Genomic DNA, 26,507 nt, shown 5'->3' with positions numbered 1-26,507 from the left:
GCAGTTCCTCTCTTCCTTGGTAACACTATTGTTTAAGATTGTATTCTAAGCATCTTCTCACCCCACTATCCCTTCTGGCAGGTAGCTGCTTGCTTTAGCCTTTGTTTAGTTAGGCTTCAATCTGCTCTTCTAGACCACAGTCTCATAACATTACTTGTATCTCTAGAAGCACATCTCTCTTAGTAAATGTCCACTTTTTGAAACATCTTTTAGCATTTATACGTCTGTATCATTGTTTCCCATGATCCAGCCGTTACTCCCTATTGATGCATACACCTCTCAATTATGGAAGTGCAATTGTTTTCTCCAGTTGCACCTCTAGTGATCCCCTTTTTTCCTTAAAATTCTCCAGCAAAAAGCAATTTGGAGGTTTCCACCCACGAAACCTATTTTTTTACTTTTTTCAGCCAAATTAAATAACATATTCCATTGTATTTTATGCATTTCACTGTTTCGTCTAGCATCATACCACCTAAGCTCTAGCCTTCTCAGTTCATCATACTAATGAAGGCAGACCAAGCATGGCTTAGGGTTCCTGGATTACCTTGACAGACTTAGAGGCAGATTTATGGAAAGTGGTGCTGCACCAAGTGCGTGCTACTTTCCCTGCGCCCCTTAGCGCCCTCGTACTGCCACCATGTGCGCACCGTATTTAAAATATGGTGTATCATGGCACAGGGTAGGGGGCAATAGCGTCATTATTTTTGACGCTATTGATGTACTTAGCAGGAGTAGTGCCAAACTGTTGGCGCTGCTCCTTCAGAGTACATAGGGGCCCATTCTAAAGAATGGAAGCACCCTTTTAATGCCTGCTCTAAGCAGGCATTAAAAGGGCCGTAAAAAATGGCGCAAGGGAATCTCATAGATTTCATAGCGCCATTTTTTCGGCCCCCTTAACGGAGGAACGCCCCCTTTGCATACATTATACCTGGCGCAGGCATAATGTAGGGCAAAGGGTTACAGAGTGGCGCAATGCATGCATTGCGCCACTCTGTAAATAAAGCACGGGGATTTCGGCCTTGTTGGGCCACATTAATGTAAAAAATATTGACGTTAATGTGGCACAAGGTGGCACTAGGGCATTATAAATATGCCCCTAAGTTGCTAGAGTGCTGGGTAGCAAAGGAGGTTAAGTAAAATCACATATAGAATTACTTTGATCTCTCTAGTAAATATTGACCAGAGAAATACTACTGTCTCTAGTAGCAAGAGCATATTGAATGTACAGGCGCTTTTCTCCTCCTGCTCTTTGATGAATTGTGAATTAGAAAAGTCAATTGCATGTTAAAGCCATGAATGGATCTCTCCCTGACAGCTGCACACACTAGACTCAAAATAATGGAACAAAACGATGGGTTCAAACTGCACATATCCGAGCATCTAACCTTTACATAAGCAACCACAGATATATATAGTGCACCAAACACAAACGCACACCAAACCAAGCTCATGTGCAGGGCCCATGCATGCACCACATCTACCATCACTACACACAGACCACTTGCTAGGCTTCATCTGCCTGTTTCTCCATCTCCGAGGGTTGTAGCGCCAGGTGAGCACGGTGGTAACTGGTGGTGTAGTCTGACTCTCTGCTGGTCCTCTTGAAGAATCCACACTGCAGGAGGAAGGAATTTTAGCACAGGCAAATCAAGGGAGAAAACAGGGAAGCCTTGGCCAGAGATGATGGCAAGTCTAAGAACCCATGGGCTGCAGATACATTATGCATGGGCAACCAGCAGAAGAAGCAGGTCTGTGGAGCTATTGCCTAATGATGTATTCTGCTTGACAAAAACTATGACCTGGGCCAGACAAGGCAAGTGTAAGTATCATAGGAAGGAGGAGTAGCAAACAATAATTTGAAGAAGTATTTTGTTGATGTTTGACTAGAAGTGGTGCCACGTTTGAGGAGCTATACCCCGAGGATAAATAATTACATTAACTAGGGCATTGGGCATAGAAGACAGGTCTTGGGAACTACTGCTGCAGATGTATTTATCAAAGGGAAATTAGGGCCTTGGACACACAAGACGGCAAGTTGCAAACATATTCTGCTTTCAGCAAATAGACCCTTCTCTGAAGGAGGAAGAGTCTGTACAATAAGCTACAAAAGTAGTCTACTGCCATCAGCAAGGCTTAGACCAGGAGAAGGCAGGTCTGGGGAAGTAAAGTTGTAGATACCAGGATGGCCCTGGGAGCTATGTATCACCTTTGAAATTGGTTGCCTTACTAAGATGGCAAGGAATAGAGCATGTCTAGGTTTGTCAGCCAAAAATCAAGATACCTCCATTTGGAGCTACATCTCTTCTTGGCCCCTCTTACCAGACTGGCCGTAAACAGATTATTTGCTATAGAAAGCATGTAAGCTGTGACTGATCTATTAACTCGTGCCATTTTCTGTACACTACACCACAGAAACCTCTAAGACTTCACTTAGTGTCTAGATTTTTCTCTACTATCACCGTGAGAGTGAAAGACTGTGTAACACTATTTGTCCAGCATCGCCAACCATTTCTGTTTACAGATTGTCAACAGTCACATAATATTTAATGTACTGATGAAAACACACGGAAAGGTATTCTGTGCTCACCAGGCCCATAAACAGTCATATATAAGAGAGTGTCTTAACAAAGAACCTCCCACAAAACTCCATTCCCAATACAAATCTTTTATTTGTAGTCATCCTCATCTGTAACACGGCTTACGCGCAGCAGGGCATGCTGCACCTCAACCAATAAGGAAGCAGCAACCACAGCTGCTTGCAAACAAGGTAGTGATCTACTGTGTCATGGTAAGGTCTGAGCTTCCTTACCTTCCAGAGGATGAGTACCAACAAAGCAAGAACAAGGATTCCAGCCAGAACAGCAACAAGTATTATCCACCACGGGATGCCGCCAAATTCAGCGATGGCACTTTCTGGGTAAATCATTACAGGTATCTGGGAAAAGACAGATAGCAATAGTTACTGGTGATGGCTTTAAAAGAGGCAACATTTTCAGTTTTGTTTTAAAATAAAGAGAAGTATTATTTAAATGCAAAACTATAAAGTGCATTTGGTTGAAAAGCTTCCTTAAGTTCTTCCACAATAAGACAAAAAGCAGGAAATGGTGGAAATGTGCATTGCGTTCTCAGCATGAGAATTGTCACAATGTATTTTTAAAGGAATCTATGTACTTCTGTATTCCAGACTGCGAATCATGGTCAGTTAGGAAGTAATTTTGACATGGTGGTGTAAGTAAAAATCAAATTTGTTTTATCGAGGGGGAAGATTTTGTTTATGAATTCAAAGATCTTAACCATGATAGAAAATTAGAACAAGTAGGCAACTTCGCTTGTCTCCATTATGTAATCTTCTTTATTATTCCGAAACATTAAACTATGATAGCAAGTTCCTTCTTCAATCCTACATCAGGGAAAATAGGATAATAGAGAGAAAAACAGAAAAAACCCTTGGTAAGTAAAGCGTTTGTGCAGAGAGGCCTGACCCACAACGATAGCCTGTTCTGGAGTCAAAGCCAATGAAATAAAGCTTGGTAAAAGTATGTACTTGTAACGTATTGATGTTTGTTTATACTTAAAGCAGCACTTGGGTGCATGACTATTATGAGTGGGCGGAGCTAGCTAAGATTAGTGAAGGATTATTTAATTTCCCTGAAGACAAGAGAGAAGTCTGTTTGAGCATGGTGGTGAAGGGTTGAATGTATTACTAAAAACAAAGCATGGTTCTGCAGTGAAACATGAAGCAAGGCTGAGAGGCGGCAGGTGAAGCCAACAGGCTTCAGTAACATGTACTCTTGAAGCAGCAGAAGTCGATACTGACCATAAGCAGGCATCCATGTTGTCAGCATTGGAGCTCTCAGAATGCGAGCATACAGGAGCTTCATCATGTGTTATTTTGACTAGAGACAGTCTTGGGAACCAGACCTTACGGCATGTGTGAAGGAGCAAACTGGAGACAGAATGCAGCATAAAAAGGTACTCGCATGGACATGTGATGTGCAGCGAAGGGCCTACATGGTTCTCGAATAAGAAAGTTCTTGAACAGACAATTGTCAGTGTTCTGCATATATAGGAGTGGACCACATACATGTGGGTGAAATTTGACGTTAACCTGAGCCCATGGAGCAGCGACACATGGCTGCTTTTCCTGAGTGTGCGTTGCAGAAAAAAGTTGAACTTATTGCTGCACACCAATACTAGCAAGACATCACACCACTAAAATATAAGAGAATTATGGGGTTATTTTGGGTTATAAATATTCTTCCAATTTAGCTTCTTCCTATTAATTGACTTTCATTATAATAAAGTGCATGCTAAAACCTCTACCCCTGGGTTTGGCATAATTTAAAATCCAAGATGATAGAGGAAGAGAGGAAAGTGGACTGCATATTAACATTACACTAAGGGAGAGTAAATGGGAGCAAGAAGAAGAACACAGGCCGTACTCGACTCCCAAAAACAATACTAAATCACAAATGAGAGTACGGGGTTCTTATAACGTAAGTAGGTCGGTAGTGTATCAATTGTGACACTAGACCACTCATGTACCTCGACTAGAGGTGTAATGTAGGTGAGCTGTAAAGTGGTGTGTGGTCTGTGAGGGGGATTTCCTTTATGGTCTAGTGTCACAATTGATACACTACCGACCTACTTACGTTATAATACTCTCATTTGTGATTTAGGACTGCATATTAACAACACCTTATTGTGTCAAAGCAATGACTCATGAGCACATAGAGATTTGATCTCACTCATCCCTGAAGATGATGTAATAGTAACAAAAATGCCACTTCCCTTATCTTATACATAAGTATGAACGAAAGCTCATTAGTTTTGAGATTGATTACATTTAATCCTACGAGTGAAAGAATTTCATGACAAGAAGAAATACTCTATCAAGGTCCACGAAGATAAAGGTAATAAGTGGGCTACAAAAAAAATGTATTAGAAGGACATTTACAAGGTGTAAAATGGCAGTCAATTGCTTTTTTGTTGAGTAAAACTGGTTGCTGAAGTTAACGATAAGTAGAAGACGAGGTAACACTGTCTGTCTTGACATTTTGAGGGCTCATATTCTTCTTCAGATACAAATGTGAAACAGCTTCCATTTAAAGGCACACAGTGTTCTCGTGAAAGAATGTATCACTTCTTTTTAAGATGTATAGCCATTCGAGGATTTCGAGAACCCTATTGTATTCAGCAGCTAGTCAGTCAAGACCAGCGGTGGAAGAAAACAGTGTAGGAACTTGCCTGATACTTTGAATAGGTGATCAAGTCTGTACCTATGCCCCAGAAATGGTTCTTTTTTTAACCGGACAAGGATATGTGGATACCATCACTACAATGGCACATTTGATTTAATGAGGTTCATCTTCATTCTGTGTTGTTTCACTTTGATGAACACTTTCAGCTGACAAGCAGTTGGTAGGGCTGAAATAAAATTAAATAAATTAACCCACCACATTTTTATTTTCCTCTGTGCAATCCCTTAAGTATGATGGGTATGCGCAGACATGGGTCTCTTGCTCACTGTGTAGTAGGACTCACGCTGTACCCCACTGATGAGGCCCAAATAGGCCGAAAGCAATCTCTGGTTGCTTGTGTTTCTGTTCAGAGGGGACCTGGCCTAGCAGTTTGGACTGAACTGTTTCTAAATGAGGTGGTAAAATGTATAAAAATACAATGGACTGATATTGGCCCAAACAATGGCTGAGTTTAATTCAAGCAATCCAACCATCACTTTTAATTTTCTTCTGTGTATGAAACAAGGCATAGCTGAAGGGACTGAGCTCTTGCTGCTTAGATGCAAAGTGTTTGAGCCAGATCCATTAAACCATTTGCACATGTAATCTGAAATTACATGTACAAAAGTCTTCACTTACAAGTGCAAATTCACTTTTGTAATTCATAAAACGTTAATTTGGAAGTTTAAGGGGAGCCATTCCTAATTTTACCCTTGTATGGTGTAGTATTTTGCATGGGTTAATCTACAGAATATGAATAAAGTTATGTGACTGTAATGCTAGTTCTCCAGCATTGGTGGCTGTCATAGATTCACATACTTGAATCATTCCCCGTCTTCAGACTGGGAACCATGTGGTAACAATGTTAATGCTGCAATGTACCAACACACTCAATTACTCTGAATTACATTCATATTTTCCTCCCTATTCACATCATTATACACCTGAACCATAGCCAATCAGAGCCCACCTCAGCCACCAGGTCCCCTGTCTGAGGCTTCGAACTGTTGGATTTTCTATATCGAACAGCATAACTTATAATGATATTAAGCCTCATTATAAGGGGAGGTAAGTGGTCTGCATGTGACTCTATGAAAGATACCAATGCTTGCGAACCAGAGTTACAGTTAAGTAGCTTTATTCCGGCTCCAGCACTGGACCTTTCATAGATTTATGTTTGAATTTAGATGATCAAAGCAGTACTATACATTAAATCAAGTAGAGGATGGTGGGAATGAGGTTTCAGAGCACTGCGTTACCCAAACCAACCTCCTTGCTGGTTTGCACATTAACATGATAATGCTTTGCAAAAGCAAATGTCGTTCTCCATGTTGCTGCCTTGCAAATATCCTTCAATGAAATTCCTGCAAATCAGGCGGCTGTAGTCACCATAGCTCTTGTTGAATGCGCTCTCAATGACGGCGACAATAGCCTTTTCATAGAAGCATCATAATACATGCCACAAACCACCTTGCAACAATCTGTTTCAAGACTAATTTGCCCTTACTTCCTGAACCAAAAGCTGCAAGCATTTGTTCTGTGGAAATCTCTTATTGTATGCAAATACAATGTTTAACACCTCTTATATACCTAAAAAGTGTATAGTTATCTCTTCCTTACTAAAAACTAGATATGATTCTTTACAACACAATGCTTCCAGCTCACCAACTCTTAGAGCTGAAGCAATTGCCAGTAGAAAAGCAGTCTTTCAAGTCAAAATGCTTTAATGATGCCTTATGAATAGGCTCAAAGGGTGTCTTAATTAATTCTGATAACACAGTGTTTAGCTTTCACTATGGTGCAAAACTAGGTGCAGGTGGGTACTTTCTGAACAAGCCCTTCATAAACTTTTTAATCATTCTTCGTGAACACAATATAATCTATTTAGTGATCCTAAGAATCTTGAAATTGCAGTTATGCGGACCTTCACCGACATAAATGATCTTGCCAGATACAGTAGATAAGGCAAAACTTCATGTGGCACTAAGTTTAGTGGTTTTAAATAGTTTCCTGGTGTCGATATAACAAAACTCTTTCATTTTAGATTGTATGTCTTAATTGCCGATGGCTCTCTGGTGTCTTTTAATACTTGCCTAAATATTCAGATGACCAAACTCCAAGCCTTGATGAGCTAGCTATGGTGAAGCAATTCTGGGTTGTGGTGAAGTATTTGTGTCTGACTTTATGAAAGGAGGTTGACATCTGGTTTGAACTCCACAGGTATGTCCATGCACAACTTCCTCAGATCTACAAACCACTGCTCTTGAGTGCCTGCAGTTGCCGCTAAGATCACTATGCAACTGTCTATCCTCACCTTGCATAGCACTCTTGAAATAAGTGGTATATTGGAAGAAATGCGTACAGAAACGTCTCTGTCCAACCTATTTTAAATGAATTCCCCTGCGTGCCTGGACCAAAACATCTTCTTGCAAACTTCGTAAATTGTCAATTCCAATCTTTTGCAAATGTGTCCCCCTCTGGTTTTCCCCAATTCTAAAATATCAATTTCAACGGATTATCGTCCATTTCCCATTCGTGTATGTCTGTATAATGCCTCCTCAAACGATCTGCTATGTCATTGTGCATTCCTGGAATGAGCTTTGCTGAGTAATACACAGTTGAAAATACACACTCTATGTGCTTCCTTCGAAGGAAGCATTCATGTCTTTCGTCCGAGTAGCTGAATATAGTACATTGTATTTATTGTCCATCGTTAACAAGACATGTTGATTTCTCACTACAGGCAAAATAAAGCGTTTAGCACTAATTTTACTGCTCTTAACTCCAACACGTTTATGTGTAAATGTTCTTCTTTTGTCCACAGACCATGCAAATGCATCTTGTATAAATGTGCACCCCCCCCCCCCCAACCTGCTAAAGGAGCATCTCTTGTCAGGCAGAGGCCTGATCCTTCTGGTTGCAACTCTTGACCTTTGAAGAATATTTTCCTCTTTTATTCACCACTGCAAAGCCTTCTTCATGAGTGATGTTAGTCTGATCACATCGTCTCTTTCTCCATGTATTAGCTGCTACTGTTCAGATGTTCTCCTAACCGCTCCTGAATTAGTCTCAACGGAAGTGACAATGTGGTATCAACTGAATCCAGGAAGACACTGTTCCCAGCATTGCTTTGAGCATTTTTACTGAAGTATTTTACTTTTCCAACTGAGAAGCTGACTACTTTTTCAACCTGATGCCTCTTTCCCAAGGCAGGAGCACCATCCCCTTTGTTGTCATTATCCTTGCACCCAAAAACACCACATGTTTGTTTGGCAGTAGGTTCCATTGTTTTTCTGGTTATGGCAAATCCTAGCCTCAAAAGAATTTCCATTGTGAAACTGGTCATACTTAGTGCTCTCCAAAGGCTGTTTGCTTTTATGAGCCAGTCTTCCAGGTATGGTTATATTCACAGTGATGGATATATCCTAATTCCAGGAGCTGACCTGAGTTTAATTGGAAAGGCTTGGAACTGGTAATGTTGCCTTCTACCATAAATCATAGGTATTTCCTATGATTTTTGTGAAATGGTGCATTGAAATAGGTGTCCTCCAAGTGTCCTTGCAACAAGAAATCTCCTTTCCTTATAAAGAATAAAGAAAGGGCAGAATCTCATTTATTGTGCTCATCTGCAATCTCACATTTTTAACATGTTGAATCTTCTCAAATCTAATATCAGCTGGCAATCTCCTACTTTTTACAATACGAGAAGGAACCTTGAGTCAAAGCCCATGCTCACCTCCTCTGATAGCTTTGTTTGTTATTAGCTTTAATATCTCTTATTTTTATTCCTTTAAATGTTTGTGTTTTTCTGGTTTTTGTGGTAGAGATGGTGGATTTTCCATAAATTCTAATGTATGACCTTGCCTCACAATATCTAGGACCTACCTATCCAACAGTATCTGTTGCCACCCATCTAACAAAATGCAGCATTATTCCTCCCACAGGCAGCTGGATCTGAAAGGGAATGCTGACTGTTAAATAATTTTCTTCCTCCTTCTGCTTCAAATTTAGAGGGCTGACTACTTCTCTGTCATCTGTCCTACATATAACTCTTGACCTCTTTGCAGTCTTTGTTGATCATATTCCCCATAACACCTATAGGGGAGAAAAAATGATCCTTGATGATTTTGTCCTTGTCTCTGATATTGTCTCCAGCATCTTCTATATGGCTGCATATTTTGAAGAATCCATAATCAGTGTGCAGTCTCTGTATCTACCTTTATCGCTTGATGTGCATTATCCACTTTCTTTCCAAAGACATTATTGCTATCAAACGGCATGTCCATAATATAAGATTGCACCTCCGGTCTAAAGGATTTACTCTTCAGCCAGCCATATTTTATGACTGTGGTGTTTCCTGTTTGTCTAAAAGAGCAAGTTGATACATTCATTGCCTCATCTATTAATGATGATGATGCTTGTTCACCATCTTTTAATATGGTTTTTGCTTTCTCCCTATTCTCTTCCTTTCGTAGTGAATTGTGCGATGTCACCCCATAGCTATCTGTCAAACCTTGCAACAACTGCTGATTAATTTGCAACTTTAAGAGCATTCAATGCTAACACATTTACTCATTTTTCCCATTGAGTCCCATTTCCTTCTTTCTTTATGGGTAGAAACTGTACGACGAGTCAATGGAGTATTTGACTGGCTAGAGTTAGGGCCATGTGCAATGATGTGGATAAGTTAGAAGAATCTGAATGTAATTGAGCGTATGGCTACGTAGCTATATTAACATTGCTGCTGGAGGCTCCCAGTCTCATAACGTGGAATGATTCAAGAATATGAACATATGAAAGATCAAATGCTGGAGAAGTGGTGTTTCTCAGCGGGTATGCCTTTGGAAGTTTGAGAACACCCACAAACTTGTGAGTTTATAGGTATTCATAAACTTCTCCACAACCATTTTCTATCCTGAGAACAGTTGTCAATCTACTCCTGGTAAGGCCAGGAGTAAATCTATTCTCAAGGTGGAAATGGGAAAGGTGCTGGTGGAGGTGTAGAAATAGGACTTTTTCCAGTATAAAAAATATTTTTCAGATTGAAAAAATACAAAAACTACAACTTCACTAATGAAAAGGCATTTTTGCAAGAGTAATTGTACAGTATGTGCAATTATGCATGCAGAACTACCAGTACACAGACCTAATTAAGATTCACAAAACTTTGCCAGGGTTACTCCTAGAAATCTGTGACTGTTACAGGTTTCCTGAATTACATTGGTGAGTCTTTGTGGATTTATCAATCTGTATGCTTGTGAAGTTTTAAACCTATAACTGTACGTTCTAGGGTAATTTGCAATTTTGAGGTGAAAAAATATGTAGTTCTAGTACACCCAATTTTTCAAGCATGATGTCAAGCACTTCACTATTTAGCATCCATTGATGTTATTCCATGTGATGCATTCTGAGCTAGTCTGCCTTGGAGTTCTGACAGTGCTGTAGCTGAACTGTAGTGATATGGAGGTCTCAAGTCAGAAACCAGTGACAAAAATCCTTTGGGCCTTCTTTGAGTGAGTTATAGATTTTAGTATACCGTTTGATCAGGTTATATAGTGTTTGATGAAATTATGATGCTGCCAAGCATTTTTAAGGGCAGGACTGACAAAGGAACAAGGCAGATTGCTCTTTTTCATTTATGACTGCTCTTTGGAGGACTACTCCTGCTGCACAATCAGCTTTCGCATGAGGGTATCATATAATACACTGATGTATTTGTCACAACTGATTGTGAGGGGGAAGTTCTTTGGAGAGCAACTCAGCCAAATATGTTTTTTCTTTATTGCCTATATAATCACAGTGAGAGATAAAGAGGAACAGATGGCACCGTTCACCCTCCAATAGTTAACACATCCAAACACAAAGGTACAGGGCACAGTGGTACAGAACGATAATTGTTGTTCTGTGTTGGCTACCCTAGGCTATGAAACTAGATCCAGTTGTTCTGGATAAAGAAGCCTCATCCAAGTTATGTGGCATGCTTCATCATCAACTTCCTACCCCAGCCTGGTAAGATGATACCACCAAGGCGGACTCGATCTCTATTTTGTGAGGAGATTCTTAGATAAAGTGTGATAGCTGGATAGAGTAGGGATCAATATATCAAAAAAATACCTTAGGATAAACCGATGGGAATTTCCTTTATCGGTGGGTGCCCAAGTTATACATAAAATCTTAAAAACAAAAAGGGGGTTGTTTTATGGGTACAATGGCCAATACATCCAAATTTAATGCCGACATGTTTCTGCCCCTAACTGACAGCCTGTGAAAAGGTCTAGGGAATTTATCAGAGCAATTAAGGTATACGACCCCTATATAATTGGTGAGCACATCTGCATGCAAGTGAAAGGAGGGTGCTTACCTCCACCATGCAAAGGTGGTAGCCCAACTTACCTTTCTGGTGGGCTGAGGTGATTTGGACTAGGTTCTCTGCCAGGCACTTTCCTTAAGGAATTTGTGACTACAGGAAGTGCTTGCCCTGGTACTGGCCATGCTGTAAGCACCAGCCCACAGCTGGCCTTTATCTTTCATAGCCGTGAGAGAAAATTGATTATGTACTACTAGAGGCTTGTTTCCTTGAAGAGGTATTTAAAGATAAACAGTTTATCTACGGAAATAAATTGGGGGATCCCAAACATAGGTGAGACACTTTCTATTGTTAATGAAGACCAAAGAGTTAATGATGTACATATTATTATTGAAATAACTGGGACAGAGGATCAGAAACGATTCTGAAGAAGAATGGAAAAGGTAGGAGTGATTGAAGGATAATGGCTGCAAAGCATGGTCTGTGGCAAAGGCATGGAAAAGATAAGCAATCAGAGTGGAATAAATCCATTGTGGCCACTGGTCTGTGACATTAATCAAGATAGATGTAAATATATAGTTGTTTATTAATTGCTGATGTTTTCATATACACAGGTGTTTGAGTTGTCATTCCCTGGCTATATGCATGGATAGAGAATGGGAGGGGTGGTTTTGATTTCCAGCCCAGCACCATGCAACATGCTGTATCTCATACCTTTCCTGTGGCATCTTTCAACACCAGATTTTGAATGGTGGATTTCACAGTGATGTTGGCACGGACAATCACCTCCATGGAACTCAGAGAGGAGTACTCCTGCAAGAGGGGGTAAAGCAGAGACAATCTATGGTGAACATCAGTAAAGGCTGTCTGCACCTGAAGGACACTGGCTATCATGGAGAAAACTGCATGAAAAAAGCTATTGTAGAAACATATTCCCCTCTCCAACATTCATGGGATACACATATCAAACCATGCCACAGCTGATTCCTCTCCAAAGCATAATCACTTCCACATTATGGAGGCACTCATCATTTCTTGTGTCCCTTCATCCAGGAAGCCTACATCCATGTTACCTCCAAAAAAGTGCTGTTCCAGAGTCTGGCGCGAACCTTCAGCACCACCTTCTGCTCAAAAGTGTGGAGCGGGCATTGGAACACCACACAATTCGCTGTTTCGCGTGCACAGTCCTAAGGTAAAAGAGAGACAGCGCGAGGGAGTGAGATGATGGTCCATGATAGTGAAAAAGGCAGAGATGCAGAAGGGAAAAATCAGAATCGTGACTTCAGGTGCACATCAATTTTGAGACAGAGGTGATTAGTGGGCTTGTGGAGCCTGTTACACTGGAAAGAATAGTTGACTTTTCTCCCCAGTAAGGAAAGCATGCATAATGAAAGGAGATAAAAAGTGATAGTGGATGTGGAGGAGCAGAGGCCTAGAGGCTACAGCTGCTGGCTTTGAAGCTTGGGAACCCAGGTTGGAATCTGCGCATTATCACTTGGCTCAACATCTTTTCATTCTTTGTAAATCATTTATTAGGCCCTCATTTGGACCTCAGCGGTCTTTTTCTAAGACCGCCGAGGTACTGCCGGGCTGAAGACCACCAGTGCAGGCGGTTTTCCGCCCAGCGTATTATGACTGCTGACAGCCCTCTGCCCTTTTTGGGACGGAAAGCCGGTAGCAGCCATACTGGCGTTGAGCTGTGAAGTGGAGGCTGCTACACCTCCACCGCCACGTCATTAGAACACCGCCCACCGAATCACGTCCCAGGACTCGGTGTGGTGGTGTTCTGTTGATGGGACGCTGGCGGCGGAGCAGCCCCCATGGATCCCGTTCCCTCCCGGAGGATCACCAGACAAGGTAAGGTGATCGTTCGTTAGGGGAGGGGATGGAGGGTTGTTGTGTGTTGTGTGCGTGCATGAGGATGTGCGTGTGAGTGTGTAGAGGGGTTGTGTGAGTGAGTGTATGCATGTGGGGGGTGTTGTGTGTATGGTAGATGTGTGCGTATATGTCTGTGCGCATGTGTGCGGGTATGTCTGTGTGTATATGTAGTAGTTGTGTGAGTGTGCGTGAAGGGGTGTGGGGGTGTGTGTTTAAATGTTTTTTGGGGGGTGGGGAGGGGGGTTTTGCCACCTTTGAGGGGCGGTAGGGGGGTTGTGGGTTTGGGGGGAGGACTCTGGGGAGGGGGAGATCCCTATCAGTGCCAGGGAACGAATTCCCTGGCACTGATAGTGCCTACCACCATGGATTTCGTGGCGGCACAAAACCCCACGAAATCCATGGCGGTATGCGGGGTCCTGATACTGCCGGCGGTCTAGAGACGGCCACCGGGCTGGAGACCGAAGTCTCCAGCCCAGCGGTCGTTACCACCCTGGGGGTCGGAGTGTAGAAGTGGCGGTTTGGCATGGCGGTAACCGCCATGCTTGAAATTACATTTTTTCCCACCAGCCTGTTGGCGGTATTACCGCCACTTCTACACCGACGCCAAGGGTGTAATGAGGGCCTTAATCTCCCTGTGCCTACGTGTCAACTCTATTTGTGTAACCCCCATCAATGTATGTAATCTTGCAGATTGTCTCCCTGTCCCTCAAGTAATGTACATCACTAGCTTTGAGCTTTATAAAGGTATTTTTAAATCTTTTAAAGGTTTGAGATTTATAAATACCAAAGCAATAAAATGCACAAAGAATCATGCAATAAAATTATGTTACTAAAAACCAGAAATAAAAGTGTGCTATCAATGTCACTGTCAACAAGTGCCCAGATGCCCAAGAACTGTCATAAATGTGGAAAGGGGAAAAGGCAATATGTTACCTACTGTAGGAAGTTGGCTCTGTATGTGCTATTTCAAAGTAAGGAATAGCATGCACAGAGTCCAAGGGTTCCCCTTAGAGGTAAAATAGTGGTAAAAAGAGATAATACTAATGCTCTATTTTGTGGTAGTGTGGTCGAGCAGTAGGCTTATCCAAGGAGTAGTGTTAAGCATTTGTTGTACATACACATAGACAATAAATGAGGTACACACACTCAGAGACAAATCCAGCCAATAGGTTTTGTATAGAAAAATATATTTTCTTAGTTTATTTTAAGAACCACAGGTTCAAATTTAACATGTAATATCTTGTTTGAAAGGTATTGCAGGTAAGTACATTAGGAACTTTGAATCATTTCAATTGCATGTATACTTTTCAAGTTATTCACAAATAGCTATTTAAAAAGTGGACACAGTGCAATTTTCACAGTTCCTGGGGGAGGTAAGTTTTTGTTAGTTTTACCAGGTAAGTAAGACACTTACAGGGTTCAGTTCTTGGTCCAAGGTAGCCCACCGTTGGGGGTTCAGAGCAACCCCAAAGTTACCACACCAGCAGCTCAGGGCCGGTCAGGTGCAGAGTTCAAAGTGGTGCCCAAAACGCATAGGCTTCAATGGAGAGAAGGGGGTGCCCCGGTTCCAGTCTGCCAGCAGGTAAGTACCCGCGTCTTCGGAGGGCAGACCAGGGGGGTTTTGTAGGGCACCGGGGGGGACACAAGCCCACACAGAAATTTCACCCTCAGCGGCGCGGGGGCGGCCGGGTGCAGTGTTAGAACAAGCGTCGGGTTCGCAATGTAAGTCAATGAGAGATCAAGGGATCTCTTCAGCGCTGCAGGCAGGCAAGGGGGGGCTTCCTCGGGGAAACCTCCACTTGGGCAAGGGAGAGGGACTCCTGGGGGTCACTTCTGCAGTGAAAGTCCGGTCCTTCAGGTCCTGGGGGCTGCGGGTGCAGGGTCTTTTCCAGGCGTCGGGACTTAGGTTTCAGAGAGTCGCGGTCAGGGGAAGCCTCGGGATTCCCTCTGCAGGCGGCGCTGTGGGGGCTCAGGGGGGACAGGTTTTGGTACTCACAGTCGTAGAGTAGTCCGGGGGTCCTCCCTGAGGTGTTGGTTCTCCACCAGCCGAGTCGGGGTCGCCGGGTGCAGTGTTGCAAGTCTCACGCTTCTTGCGGGGAGATTGCAGGGTTCTTTAAAGCTGCTCCTTTGGATAAAGTTGCAGTCTTTTTGGAGCAGGTCCGCTGTCCTCGGGAGTTTCTTGTCGTCGTCGAAGCAGGGCAGTCCTCAGAGGATGCAGAGGTCGCTGGTCCCTTTGGAAGGCGTCGCTGGAGCAGAGTTCTTTGGAAGGCAGGAGACAGGCCAGTGAGTTTCTGGAGCCAAGGCAGTTGTTGTCTTCTGGTCTTCCTCTGCAGGGGTTTTCAGCTAGGCAGTCCTTCTTCTTGTTGTTGCAGGAATCTAATTTTCTAGGGTTCAGGGTAGCCCTTAAATACTAAATTTAAGGGCGTGTTTAGGTCTGGGGGGTTAGTAGCCAATGGCTACTAGCCCTGAGGGTGGGTACACCCTCTTTGTGCCTCCTCCCAAGGGGAGGGGGTCACAATCCTAACCCTATTGGGGGAATCCTCCATCTGCAAGATGGAGGATTTCTAAAAGTTAGAGTCACCTCAGCTCAGGACACCTTAGGGGCTGTCCTGACTGGCCAGTGACTCCTCCTTGTTGCTTTCTTTGTTCCCTCCAGCCTTGCCGCCAAAAGTGGGGGCCGTGGCCGGAGGGGGCGGGCAACTCCACTAAGCTGGAGTGCCCTGCTGGGCTGTGACAAAGGGGTGAGCCTTTGAGGCTCACCGCCAGGTGTTACAGCTCCTGCCTGGGGGAGGTGTTAGCATCTCCACCCAGTGCAGGCTTTGTTACTGGCCTCAGAGTGACAAAGGCACTCTCCCCATGGGGCCAGCAACATGTCTCTAGTGTGGCAGGCTGCTGGAACTAGTCAGCCTACACAGACAGTCGGTTAAGTTTCAGGGGGCACCTCTAAGGTGCCCTCTGGGGTGTATTTTGCAATAAAATGTACACTGGCATCAGTGTGCATTTATTGTGCTGAGAAGTTTGATACCAAACTTCCCAGTTTTCCGTGTAGCCATTATGGTGCTGTGGAGTTCGTGTTTGACAAACTCCCAGACCATATACTCTTATGGCTACCCTGCACTTACAATGTCTAAGGTTTTGTTTAGACACTGTAGGGGTACCATGCTCATGCACTGGTACCCTCACCTATGGTATAGTGCACCCTGCCTTAGGGCTGTAAGGCCTGCTAGAGGGGTGACTGACCTATACTTGCATAGGCAGTGAGAGGCTGGCATGGCACCCTGAGGGGAGTGCCATGTCGACTTACTCGTTTTGTTCTCACTAGCACACACAAGCTGGCAAGTAGTGTGTCTGTGCTGAGTGAGAGGTCTCCAGGGTGGCATAAGACATGCTGCAGCCCTTAGAGACCTTCCTTGGCATCAGGGCCCTTGGTACTAGAAGTACCAATTACAAGGGACTTATCTGGATGCCAGGGTCTGCCAATTGTGGATACAAAAGTACAGGTTAGGGAAAGAACACTGGTGCTGGGGCCTGGTTAGCAGGCCTCAGCACACTTTCAATTGTAAACATAGCATCAGCAAAGGCAAAAAGTCAGGGGGCAACCATGCCAAGGAGGCATTTCCTTACACAACCCCCCCCCCAAACGAAAGAGGATGAGACTAACCTTTCCCAAGAGAGTCTTCATTTTCTAAGTGGAAGAACCTGGAAAGGCCATCTGCATTGGCATGGGCAGTCCCAGGTCTGTGTTCCACTATAAAGTCCATTCCCTGTAGGGAGATGGACCACCTCAACAGTTTAGGATTTTCACCTTTCATTTGCATCAGCCATTTGAGAGGTCTGTGGTCAGTTTGAACTAGGAAGTGAGTCCCAAAGAGGTATGGTCTCAGCTTCTTCAGGGACCAAACCACAGCAAAGGCCTCCCTCTCAATGGCACTCCAACGCTGCTCCCTGGGGAGTAACCTCCTGCTAATGAAAGCAACAGGCTGGTCAAGGCCATCATCATTTGTTTGGGACAAAACTGCCCCTATCCCATGTTCAGAGGCATCTGTCTGCACAATGAACTGCTTAGAATAATCTGGAGCTTTTAGAACTGGTGCTGAGCACATTGCTTGTTTCAGGGTGTCAAAGGCCTGTTGGCATTCCACAGTCCAGTTCACTTTCTTGGGCATTTTCTTGGAGGTGAGTTCAGTGAGGGCTGTCACTATGGATCCATATCCCTTCACAAACCTCCTGTAATACCCAGTCAAGCCAAGGAATGCCCTGACTTGAGTCTGGGTTTTTGGAGCTACCCAGTCCAGAATAGTCTGGATCTTGGGTTGGAGTGGCTGAACTTGGCCTCCACCTACAAGGTGGCCCAAGTAAACCACAGTTCCCTGCCCTATCTGGCATTTGGATGCCTTGATAGAGAGGCCTGCAGATTGCAGAGCCTTCAAAACCTTCTTCAGGTGGACCAGGTGATCCTGCCAGGTGGAGCTAAAGACAGCAATATCATCAAGATAAGCTGTGCTAAAGGATTCCAAACCAGCAAGGACTTGATTCACCAACCTTTGGAAGGTGGCAGGGGCATTCTTTAAACCAAAGGGCATAACAGTAAACTGATAATGCCCATCAGGTTTGGAGAATGCTGTTTTCTCTTTTGCTCCAGGTGCCATTTTTATTTGCCAGTACCCTGCTGTCAAGTCAAAGGTACTTAAGAATTTGGCAGCACCTAATTTGTCTATGAGCTCATCAGCTCTAGGAATTGGATGAGCATCTGTCTTGGTGACAGAGTTGAGCCCTCTGTAGTCCACACAAAACCTCATCTCTTTCTTTCCATCTTTGGTGTGAGGTTTGGGGACTAAGACCACTGGGCTAGCCCAGGGGCTGTCAGAGCGCTCAATTACTCCCAATTCCAGCATCTTGTGGACTTCCACCTTGATGCTTTCCTTAACATGGTCAGACTGTCTAAAAATTTTGTTTTTGACAGGCATGCTGTCTCCTGTGTCCACATCATGGGTACACAGGTGTGTCTGACCAGGGGTTAGGGAGAAGAGTTCAGGAAACTGTTGTAGGACTCTCCTACAATCAGCTTGCTGTTGGCCAGAGAGGGTGTCTGAGTAGATCACTCCATCTACTGAGCTATCTTTTGGGTCTGATGACAGAAGATCAGGGAGAGGTTCACTCTCTGCCTCCTGATCCTCATCTGTTACCATCAACAGATTTACATCAGCCCTGTCATGGAAGAGCTTAAGGCGGTTCACATGGATCACCCTCTTGGGGCTCCTGCTTGTGCCCAGGTCCACCAGGTAGGTGACCTGACTCTTCCTTTCTAGCACTGGGTAAGGGCCACTCCATTTGTCCTGGAGTGCCCTGGGAGCCACAGGCTCCAGAACCCAGACTTTCTGCCCTGGTTGGAACTCAACCATTGCAGCCTTTTGGTCATACCAAAACTTCTGGAGCTGTTGGCTGGCCTCAAGGTTTTTGGTTGCCTTTTCCATGTACTCTGCCATTCTAGAGCGAAGGCCAAGTACATAGTCCACTATGTCTTGTTTAGGCTCATGAAGAGGTCTCTCCCAGCCTTCTTTAACAAGAGCAAGTGGTCCCCTTACAGGGTGACCAAACAGAAGTTCAAAGGGTGAGAATCCTACTCCCTTCTGTGGCACCTCTCTGTAAGCAAAAAGCAGACATGGCAAGAGGACATCCCATCTCCTTTTGAGTTTTTCTGGGAGCCCCATGATCATGCCTTTTAATGTCTTGTTGAATCTCTCAACTAAGCCATTAGTTTGTGGATGATATGGTGTAGTGAACTTATAAGTCACTCCACACTCATTCCACATGTGTTTTAGGTATGCTGACATGAAGTTGGTACCTCTGTCAGACACCACCTCCTTAGGGAAACCCACTCTGGTAAAGATACCAATGAGGGCCTTGGCTACTGCAGGGGCAGTAGTCGACCTAAGGGGAATAGCTTCAGGATACCTAGTAGCATGATCCACTACTACTAGGATGTACATATTTCCTGAGGCTGTGGGAGGTTCTAGTGGACCAACTATGTCCACACCCACTCTTTCAAAGGGGACCCCCACCACTGGAAGTGGAATGAGGGGGGCCTTTGGGTGCCCACCTGTCTTACCACTGGCTTGACAGGTGGGGCAGGAGAGGCAAAACTCCTTAACCTTCTGGGACATATTGGGCCAGTAGAAGTGGTTGACTAACCTCTCCCACGTCTTGGTTTGTCCCAAATGCCCAGCAAGGGGAATATCATGGGCTAAGGTCAGAATAAACTCTCTGAACGACTGAGGCACTACCACTCTCCTAGTGGCACCAGGTTTGGGGTCTCTGGCCTCAGTGTACAGGAGTCCATCTTCCCAATAGACCCTATGTGTTCCATTTTTCTTGCCCTTGGACTCTTCAGCAGCTTGCTGCCTAAGGCCTTCAAGAGAGGGACAGGTTTCTTGTCCCTTACACAGCTCCTCCCTTGAGGGTCCCCCTGGGCCCAAGAGCTCAACCTGATAAGGTTCAAGCTCCAAAGGCTCAGTTCCCTCAGAGGGCAGAACTTCTTCCTGAGAAGAGAGGTTCTCTTTTTCTGACTGTGTTGCAGTTGGTTTCCCAACTGACTTTCCTTTTCTCTTGGTAGGCTGGGCCATTTTTCCAGACTCCAGCTCTACTTTTTCACCCTGTGCCTTGCATTGTGCTCTTGTTTTTACACACACCAGTTCAGGGATACCCAGCATGGCTGCATGGGTTTTTAGTTCTACCTCAGCCCATGCTGAGGACTCCAGGTCATTTCCAAGCAGACAGTCTACTGGGAAGTTTGAGGAGACCACCACCTGTTTCAGGCCATTGACCCCTCCCCATTCTAAAGTTACCATTGCCATGGGATGTGCTTTAGTCTGATTGTCAGCGTTGGTGACTGTATAAGTTTTTCCAGTCAGGTATTGGCCAGGGGAAACCAGTTTCTCTGTCACCATGGTGACACTGGCACCTGTATCCCTCAGGCCCTCTACACTTGTCCCATTAATAAAGAGCTGCTGCCTGTATTTTTGCATGTTAGGCGGCCAGGCAGCTAGTGTGGCTAAATCCACCCCACCCTCAAAGACTAGAGTAGCTTCAGTGTGGACCCTGATTTGCTCTGGGCACACTGTTGATCCCACTTGGAGACTAGCCATTCCAGTGTTACCTGGATTGGAGTTTGGAGTGGAACTTTTCTTGGGACAGGCCTTGTCTCCAGTTTGGTGTCCAGACTGACTACAGTTTCGACACCAGGCCTTTTTGGGATCAAAGTTTTTACCCTTGTATCCAGGATTGTTTTGTGAAGAGGCTCTGGGCCCACCCTCCTGTGCAGGTTTTTGGGGGCCTGTAGAAGACTCTTTACTATTTTTATTTTTGGCTGTCTCACCATCTTTCCCCTGGGGAGGTTTTGTGACCCCTTTCTTTTGGTCACCCCCTGTGGAAGTTTTGGACACCCTAGTCTTGACCCAATGGTCCGCCTTCTTTCCCAATTCTTGGGGAGAAATTGGTCCTAGGTCTACCAGATGCTGATGCAGTTTATCATTGAAACAATTACTTAACAGGTGTTCTTTCACAAATAAATTGTACAGCCCATCATAATTACTTACACCACTGCCTTGAATCCAACCATCTAGTGTTTTTACTGAGTAGTCTACAAAGTCAACCCAGGTCTGGCTCGAGGATTTTTGAGCCCCCCTGAATCTAATCCTATACTCCTCAGTGGAGAATCCAAAGCCCTCAATCAGGGTACCCTTCATGAGGTCATAAGATTCTGCATCTTTTCCAGAGAGTGTGAGGAGTCTATCCCTACACTTTCCTGTGAACATTTCCCAAAGGAGAGCACCCCAGTGGGATTTGTTCACTTTTCTGGTTACACAAGCCCTCTCAAAAGCTGTGAACCATTTGGTGATGTCATCACCATCTTCATATTTAGTTACAATCCCTTTAGGGATTTTCAACATGTCAGGAGAATCTCTGACCCTATTTATGTTGCTGCCACCATTGATGGGTCCTAGGCCCATCTCTTGTCTTTCCCTTTCTATGGCTAGGATCTGTCTTTCCAAAGCCAATCTTTTGGCCATCCTGGCTAACTGGATGTCCTCTTCACTGGGGTTATCCTCAGTGATTTCAGAGTTGTTGGTCCCTCCTGTGAGGGAACCAGCATCTCTGACTATTATTTGTGGAGTCAGGGCTTGAGAAGCCCTGCTCTCCTTAAGTAGGACTGGAGGGGGGGAATTTCCCTCCAAGTCACTATCTTCATCCTCTGAGTTGCCATCCTCAGAGGGGTTGGCCTTTTCAAACTCTGCCAAAAGCTCCTGGAGCTGTACTTTGGTAGGTTTGGGGCCCATTGCTATTTTCTTTAGTTTACAGAGTGACCTTAGCTCTCTCATCTGTAGATGGAGGTAAGGTGTGGTGTCGAGTTCCACCACAGTCACATCTGTGCTAGACATTTTGCTTCTAAAAGTTGGAATACTTTTTAAGAATCTAAAACTGGTTCTAGAATCTAATTCAAACTTTTACAAACTTTTAAACTCTAAAAGAAATGCTAAACAGGATCTAACACAAGGCCCTAGCAGGTCTTTTAAGAATTTAGAAAACTTTTCAAATTGCAAAAATCAATTTCTAATGATAATTTTGGAATTTGTCGTGTGATCAGGTATTGGCTGAGTAGTCCAGCAAATGCAAAGTCTTGTACCCCACCGCTGATCCACCAATGTAGGAAGTTGGCTCTGTATGTGCTATTTCAAAGTAAGGAATAGCATGCACAGAGTCCAAGGGTTCCCCTTAGAGGTAAAATAGTGGTAAAAAGAGATAATACTAATGCTCTATTTTGTGGTAGTGTGGTCGAGCAGTAGGCTTATCCAAGGAGTAGTGTTAAGCATTTGTTGTACATACACATAGACAATAAATGAGGTACACACACTCAGAGACAAATCCAGCCAATAGGTTTTGTATAGAAAAATATATTTTCTTAGTTTATTTTAAGAACCACAGGTTCAAATTTAACATGTAATATCTTGTTTGAAAGGTATTGCAGGTAAGTACATTAGGAACTTTGAATCATTTCAATTGCATGTATACTTTTCAAGTTATTCACAAATAGCTATTTAATAAGTGGACACTTAGTGCAATTTTCACAGGTCCTGGGGGAGGTAAGTTTTTGTTAGTTTTACCAAGTAAGTAAGACACTTACAGGGTTCAGTTCTTGGTCCAAGGTAGCCCACCGTTGGGGGTTCAGAGCAACCCCAAAGTTACCACACCAGCAGCTCAGGGCCGGTCAGGTGCAGAGTTCAAAGTGGTGCCCAAAACGCATAGGCTTCAATGGAGAGAAGGGGGTGCCCCGGTTCCAGTCTGCCAGCAGGTAAGTACCCGCGTCTTCGGAGGGCAGACCAGGGGGGTTTTGTAGGGCACCGGGGGGGACACAAGCCCACACAGAAATTTCACCCTCAGCGGCGCGGGGGCGGCCGGGTGCAGTGTTAAAACAAGCGTCGGGTTCGCAATGTAAGTCAATGAGAGATCAAGGGATCTCTTCAGCGCTGCAGGCAGGCAAGGGGGGGCTTCCTCGGGGAAACCTCCACTTGGGCAAGGGAGAGGAACTCCTGGGGGTCACTTCTGCAGTGAAAGTCCGGTCCTTCAGGTCCTGGGGGCTGCGGGTGCAGGGTCTTTTCCAGGCGTCGGGACTTAGGTTTCAGAGAGTCGCGGTCAGGGGAAGCCTCGGGATTCCCTCTGCAGGTGGCGCTGTGGGGGCTCAGGGGGGACAGGTTTTGGTACTCACAGTCGTAGAGTAGTCCGGGGGTCCTCCCTGAGGTGTTGGTTCTCCACCAGCCGAGTCGGGGTCGCCGGGTGCAGTGTTGCAAGTCTCACGCTTCTTGCGGGGAGATTGCAGGGTTCTTTAAAGCTGCTCCTTTGGATAAAGTTGCAGTCTTTTTGGAGCAGGTCCGCTGTCCTCGGGAGTTTCTTGTCGTCGTCGAAGCAGGGCAGTCCTCAGAGGATGCAGAGGTCGCTGGTCCCTTTGGAAGGCGTCGCTGGAGCAGAGTTCTTTGGAAGGCAGGAGACAGGCCGGTGAGTTTCTGGAGCCAAGGCAGTTGTTGTCTTCTGGTCTTCCTCTGCAGGGGTTTTCAGCTAGGCAGTCCTTCTTCTTGTTGTTGCAGGAATCTAATTTTCTAGGGTTCAGGGTAGCCCTTAAATACTAAATTTAAGGGCGTGTTTAGGTCTGGGGGGTTAGTAGCCAATGGCTACTAGCCCTGAGGGTGGGTACACCCTCTTTGTGCCTCCTCCCAAGGGGAGGGGGTCACAATCCTAACCCTATTGGGGGAATCCTCCATCTGCAAGATGGAGGATTTCTAAAAGTTAGAGTCACCTCAGCTCAGGACACCTTAGGGGCTGTCCTGACTGGCCAGTGACTCCTCCTTGTTGCTTTCTTTGTTCCCTCCAGCCTTGCCGCCAAAAGTGGGGGCCGTGGCCGGAGGGGGCGGGCAACTCCACTAAGCTGGAGTGCCCTGCTGGGCTGTGACAAAGGGGTGAGCCTTTGAGGCTCACCGCCAGGTGTTACAGCTCCTGCCTGGGGGAGGTGTTAGCATCTCCACCCAGTGCAGGCTTTGTTACTGGCCTCGGAGTGACAAAGGCACTCTCCCCATGGGGCCAGCAACATGTCTCTAGTGTGGCAGGCTGCTGGAACTAGTCAGCCTACACAGACAGTCGGTTAAGTTTCAGGGTGCACCTCTAAGGTGCCCTCTGGGGTGTATTTTGCAATAAAATGTACACTGGCATCAGTGTGCATTTATTGTGCTGAGAAGTTTGATACCAAACTTCCCAGTTTTCCGTGTAGCCATTATGGTGCTGTGGAGTTCGTGTTTGACAAACTCCCAGACCATATACTCTTATGGCTACCTTGCACTTACAATGTCTAAGGTTTTGTTTAGACACTGTAGGGGTACCATGCTCATGCACTGGTACCCTCACCTATGGTATAGTGCACCCTGCCTTAGGGCTGTAAGGCCTGCTAGAGGGGTGACTGACCTATACTTGCATAGGCAGTGAGAGGCTGGCATGGCACCCTGAGGGGAGTGCCATGTCGACTTACTCGTTTTGTTCTCACTAGCACACACAAGCTGGCAAGCAGTGTGTCTGTGCTGAGTGAGAGGTCTCCAGGGTGGCATAAGACATGCTGCAGCCCTTAGAGACCTTCCTTGGCATCAGGGCCCTTGGTACTAGAAGTACCAATTACAAGGGACTTATCTGGATGCCAGGGTCTGCCAATTGTGGATACAAAAGTACAGGTTAGGGAAAGAACACTGGTGCTGGGGCCTGGTTAGCAGGCCTCAGCACACTTTCAATTGTAAACATAGCATCAGCAAAGGCAAAAAGTCAGGGGGCAACCATGCCAAGGAGGCATTTCCTTACACCTACCCTGTGAGCATCTATTTATACCATGTAATGCTGTAGATTCACACACTCGTCATACTCCTGTCATTTACTCCTGAGCTCAGTTATTTGTAAATATTTTTTAACTGAAGCACTAATGCTGGGGTGGTGTGTTTGGCGAGGCTGCAATGAGCTCCTAAAGGCAGTAGGCATGCATTATAATGGACCGAACCCCACTGGTAGAAGGTGATTGTAGGAAGCTGGCCTGGTGTGTGGTAAGTACCTAAGGTACTTACACCTTATACTAGGTCCAGGTATCCCCTATTAGTGTAGTGTAGGCAGTGTCTAGAAGCCAGGCTTTCTAGAGGTAGCTGTGGATGAGCAGCCAAGGCTTATTTAGGAGACATACAAAGCTAATGCAATACCGATATAGTCACACAGCACGTACACACATGAAAGAAAACACTCAGTGTTACAAAAGTAAAGGTATTTAATTTTAGTGACACAATTACAAAAGGTACTAGACAGGCTACCCTCCAATAGGAGGTAAGTAAACACACTAAATATGTACACTTGTAATCAGAAACAGGCATAAATAGCAGTAGACAATAGTGATCCTAGGGGGAGCGGAAACCATATTCTAAAACATTTTTATGTGAATGCAGGACCCCACCCAGGTAAGCAGAATCTGTATAGGGGAGCTGGGGGAACTAGGAAACTCAAAAGGTAAGTACCACAGTGCTCCCCAGCGACCAGGAAGAAAGGAGTAAATTACTGGATTTTCCCCAAACCATCTAAAGGACTGAAATAAAGATAATGCAACACCCAGACAAGACTGCAAGAAACCAGCAGTGGATTCCTGAAGAAGAAGACTTGAAAAAGAAGGTAACCAAGTCCAGAAGTCGTAGAAGTGTCCGTTGGTGGCAGGAGCCACTACCCACCCGTCTGTGGTTGTACGAGTTGGTCGACGGCAGGATGAAGACGGTCAGCAATCCAGCCCTGGAGCCGGTTAAGAGTTCCGGGAGGATGCAGTCGACGTCCCACGCCTGATGGAAGATTGCAGTCTGTCTGTGGCATGGAAAAGCCACAAACAAGCCTTGGCAAATGCAAGAGTCACTGTACAAGAAAAGTGGAGCTGCCAGGGACCAGCAAGGTACAAGAGGACTCAACCCACAGAGGAGCGTCTCAGGGGACTCTCAGCAAGCCAGAGAGTCCACAGAAGAAAAGGCAGCCCCTACAGGAGACCCACTGGAAGAGGACCCAGGAGTCGCAGAGGAGCCCACGCAGCACAACTGAAGAAGGGCCTCACGCCTTAGGAGAAGCATGCAGAGGGCTGTGAATTGCAGGGAAGAGTGCTGGGGCTGGTGCTACACGGAGTCTGAAGATCCCTTGGAGGAGATGCCAACAAGCCCTCGTAGCTGCAAGAGGCATGGTGCACGGAGGTACTGTCCTGCTTGGGAAGGCAAGGGCTCACCTTCACCAAAGTTGGATAGCTGGTAGAGAGGACCAAGGGGACCACTCCAGACCACCACCCGTGATGCAGGATCCACACAGCTCAGGTTGAGAGGAGATCCACGCAGCTGGTCATCACTGCAGTTGGTACCTGCACATGCAGGGGAGTGACTCCTTTACTCCAAGGGAGAGTCCTTCTTCCTTTTCGTGCAGGCTGAAGACTTGCCGCCCTGAGGGGATGTACAGCCAGGGAAATGTTGCAGAAGCTGGAAGGAGCC

General features: G+C 45.3%; 1 protein-coding gene across 4 annotated transcripts in view; it reads right to left on the bottom strand.

Moving 5' to 3' along the window:
- The window catches only part of ITGA7 (integrin subunit alpha 7), a 259,855-nt gene that overhangs the window by 16,347 nt on the left and 217,001 nt on the right, over positions 1-26,507 (bottom strand). For 3 of the 4 annotated variants that reach the window (XM_069230634.1, XM_069230633.1, XM_069230636.1), the window contains 3 exons: positions 12,621-12,734; positions 12,262-12,360; positions 2,810-2,935 (listed from right to left, as the gene is read on the bottom strand). In XM_069230634.1, coding sequence (XP_069086735.1) covers positions 2,810-2,935; positions 12,262-12,360; positions 12,621-12,734 — 339 coding nt within the window. Of the gene's footprint in view, positions 1-1,498; positions 1,616-2,809; positions 2,936-12,261; positions 12,361-12,620; positions 12,735-26,507 lie in introns of all 4 variants that reach the window. The other variant, XM_069230635.1, reaches the window with a different exon arrangement.

Source organism: Pleurodeles waltl, chromosome 4_2 (genome assembly GCF_031143425.1).
Source record: "Pleurodeles waltl isolate 20211129_DDA chromosome 4_2, aPleWal1.hap1.20221129, whole genome shotgun sequence".
Lineage (NCBI taxonomy): Eukaryota > Metazoa > Chordata > Amphibia > Caudata > Salamandridae > Pleurodeles > Pleurodeles waltl.
This window is presented reverse-complemented; position numbering and strand designations above follow the sequence as displayed.